This window comes from Pseudocercospora fijiensis, assembly GCF_000340215.1.
Source record: "Pseudocercospora fijiensis CIRAD86 unplaced genomic scaffold MYCFIscaffold_3, whole genome shotgun sequence".
Lineage (NCBI taxonomy): Eukaryota > Fungi > Ascomycota > Dothideomycetes > Mycosphaerellales > Mycosphaerellaceae > Pseudocercospora > Pseudocercospora fijiensis.
Genome location: NW_006921534.1, coordinates 3,460,165 through 3,462,643, shown reverse-complemented (window position 1 = coordinate 3,462,643; position 2,479 = coordinate 3,460,165). Strand labels below are relative to the sequence as shown.

At 53.6% G+C, this 2,479-nt stretch overlaps 1 protein-coding gene across 1 annotated transcript; it reads right to left on the bottom strand.

Moving 5' to 3' along the window:
* Nucleotides 1-358: 358 nt before the first annotated feature.
* Nucleotides 359-1,451, bottom strand: MYCFIDRAFT_210886 (uncharacterized protein). Its single transcript, XM_007926898.1, has one exon. It carries the CDS (start codon nt 1,241-1,243, stop codon nt 524-526), a length of 720 nt encoding a protein of 239 aa, XP_007925089.1. The 5' UTR covers nt 1,244-1,451; the 3' UTR covers nt 359-523.
* Nucleotides 1,452-2,479: the final 1,028 nt, after the last annotated feature.

The window sequence follows — 2,479 nt, the reverse complement described above, 5'->3', positions numbered from 1 at the left end:
TTTCCCTTGCAGTAACCCAAGCCACTTTCCCATCAGGAGAGACCTCCACTCGAACGGCGCCGCAGCCCGCCGTGACATTGCTCACGAGAGCTTGGAGGAGCTCAATTGATCCTCCCTAGCGAAAGCGAGCACTGAACTAGCCACAGTTGCGAGGTTCGATCGCACGCTTTGCCCCATTCCTGTCAAATGGTTCCCAAGACCCGAGACAACTCATGATAGCCGTGGCCGAGCACGCTGCACCTCCGTACATATCACAATGTGGAGCTGGCGGTATGGGGAACCCTGGGCTAAAATGTGTAAGTATTTCATAACGTCTCGCAGCATATATAACACTTGAAGTCTCGACACTCATCATACTGACGCCGAACACCAATCGCTAACATTCAATGCCTTTCCTTCCCAGGTCCCGATGTAACCCATGACGGTACCAAGCCCAAATCCGAAAGCCGATATGATCAGATCAGTCCAATATTCATCCAAAAGTTCAATCCCAAAATGTCCAACAATCCAGTCAGATCAGAGCTTAAAGCCAGCCGAGCCTAACACCCGAACTGGCTGCGGTCTCTTCTTCCTCCTTTGTCGTCCCAAGAACCAGTCTTTGTCTCTCCTTATGCCCGCCTTCGCCATCACTTCTGCTTCGGACAGTGTTGACACTGTTCTCACGCTTCAAGTTTGCCAAGCTTCCCTTCCGGCTGACAGCGCCGTCACTTGCGCTTCGCATACTTGCGCGCTCAATGTCAGCATTTACCACCCTAAGTCTTGCCTTTGGTACAGTGAACATCATTTGAACGTCTCGCTTCGATGCCTCGCCTTCCACATCCCATTCGCCTTCAGCTTGCTTGGCTTCTAACGATGAGCGTGGCTCGCCCCAGTCGCCAGCATCAAGGTCTCTTGTTGTCGGCTCTTCTTGCCAATCCTTCTGACCTCGCTTTTGCTTCAGCAAAGCACCGCCATCAGAAACCGTGCGACGAGGTCGCTCGCCTGCGAGGGGCTTTTGACGAATTCGAGTTGGCGATGATGTTGATGTACGTGGCTCAATCTCCTCTGTCGATACTGGCTGTTTGTTTTGGCTGGTCAAGCTGAAGCTGCGCTCATTAGACATTGCGGTAAGCGCTCGACGTAGTGAGCCCATCCATCCTTGCCGACGATTAGGAGGCTGCAGCGGGTCGAGATCAGCCGCGCGGCTCTTACCAGAAGAGCCTTGGGCAGCCAATGCTCTTCGATAGGGATCGTCGCGATCCATGTGCGGCTGTCCACCCAGTAAAGCTTGGCCTTGGCTTTGTAGATCGGCAAACGTTGAGCTAGCTGTCACGAACGAGTCTGTTGACTTTTCCGCTTGATGTCTTGACTGAGGTCGGCATGGTTGTCGCTTCGCATCTGTCTTCGCGTCTCCATGTGATCCTTGAAAGTAGTACGGTGATTTCCGTCCGTTGTTTGAATTTGAAGTTGACATCGTAGCGGTTCGCAGTCCCTCAATTGGTGTGGTTGCCGCTGTCTGGTCCGCCTCTCTCGTCGCAAGCGCTGCTGCCAGGACTGCTCCAGTTCGTGTTGACATCGTCCTTGTGATTGATGTTGTAGAGGCCATCGAACGCTGGGAACGTTCACTTAACGTCGACGAGGTACGATCATCTGTCTTCGTTGGCGATATTCGGCCATTCGACGATCCAGATCCAGGTCCAGACCCGTATGGCTCGTCTTCATCGTGTTCGATGATCTGCCAGTTCATAGATCCTTCAGTCTCAGCAGCGAGAGGGCGACGGGATGGAGACTCCGCTCTACTCGCCTGGTTTGGAACGCGCCTCACAGTCCCGAACGTATCCACCAGGACTGGAGATGTAGGATGGCTGCCAAGAGGGTTGGGGAGCGAGTCAATGAACGGGTCTCGAGGAGGGACATCGACCGCTGTCACAGAGTGCAGCACTCTTTGGAGTTCTCTAAGCTTGGCCTCAGCAGTACTGTAATTGTCGTAAGCTTGTTCAGGTTCGCGTAGCGGTGATGGATCTTGGAATGGATTGAGTGCCGCTGGCGTTGAATCGGAATCGTCCTCGTCCTGATGCTCGATTATCGGGTGGATGCCGCCACTTCCATGCGCCATGCGACTGTCGTCGCAACGTGGAGCAGCGTGGTACGAGTATGGTCGAGCCGCCAAGCCTTTCCTCAGACCCCGGGTAGGACTAGGGATATTTGTGAATAGACCGGTCGAGCCTGCTGGTTGTGACATCTGATACTGACCCACCGCAGCATACGGGTTGCCGCCACGACCATCAACACTTCTTCGATCCAGGAAAGGTTGATCCTGCTCGAAACCAGCAACAGAAACATCGGATGAGTGCACCATCAATGCTCGTTCGCGCTCTTCTCGCTTACGTTTCAGGCGTTTAGAGTACCAAAAGTAGAAAATGATAAGAGCGATTAGCACAGCAACACCAAGACCCAGTCCAACGCCTAAGCCAGTCTGCTGTGATGTCTTGCTCAGCGC

Excerpts from the sequence above, each read along its gene's own strand:
- MYCFIDRAFT_210886 (XM_007926898.1), bottom strand. The coding sequence starts at position 1,243 with ATGGATCGCGACGATCCCTATCGAAGAGCATTGGCTGCCCAAGGCTCT.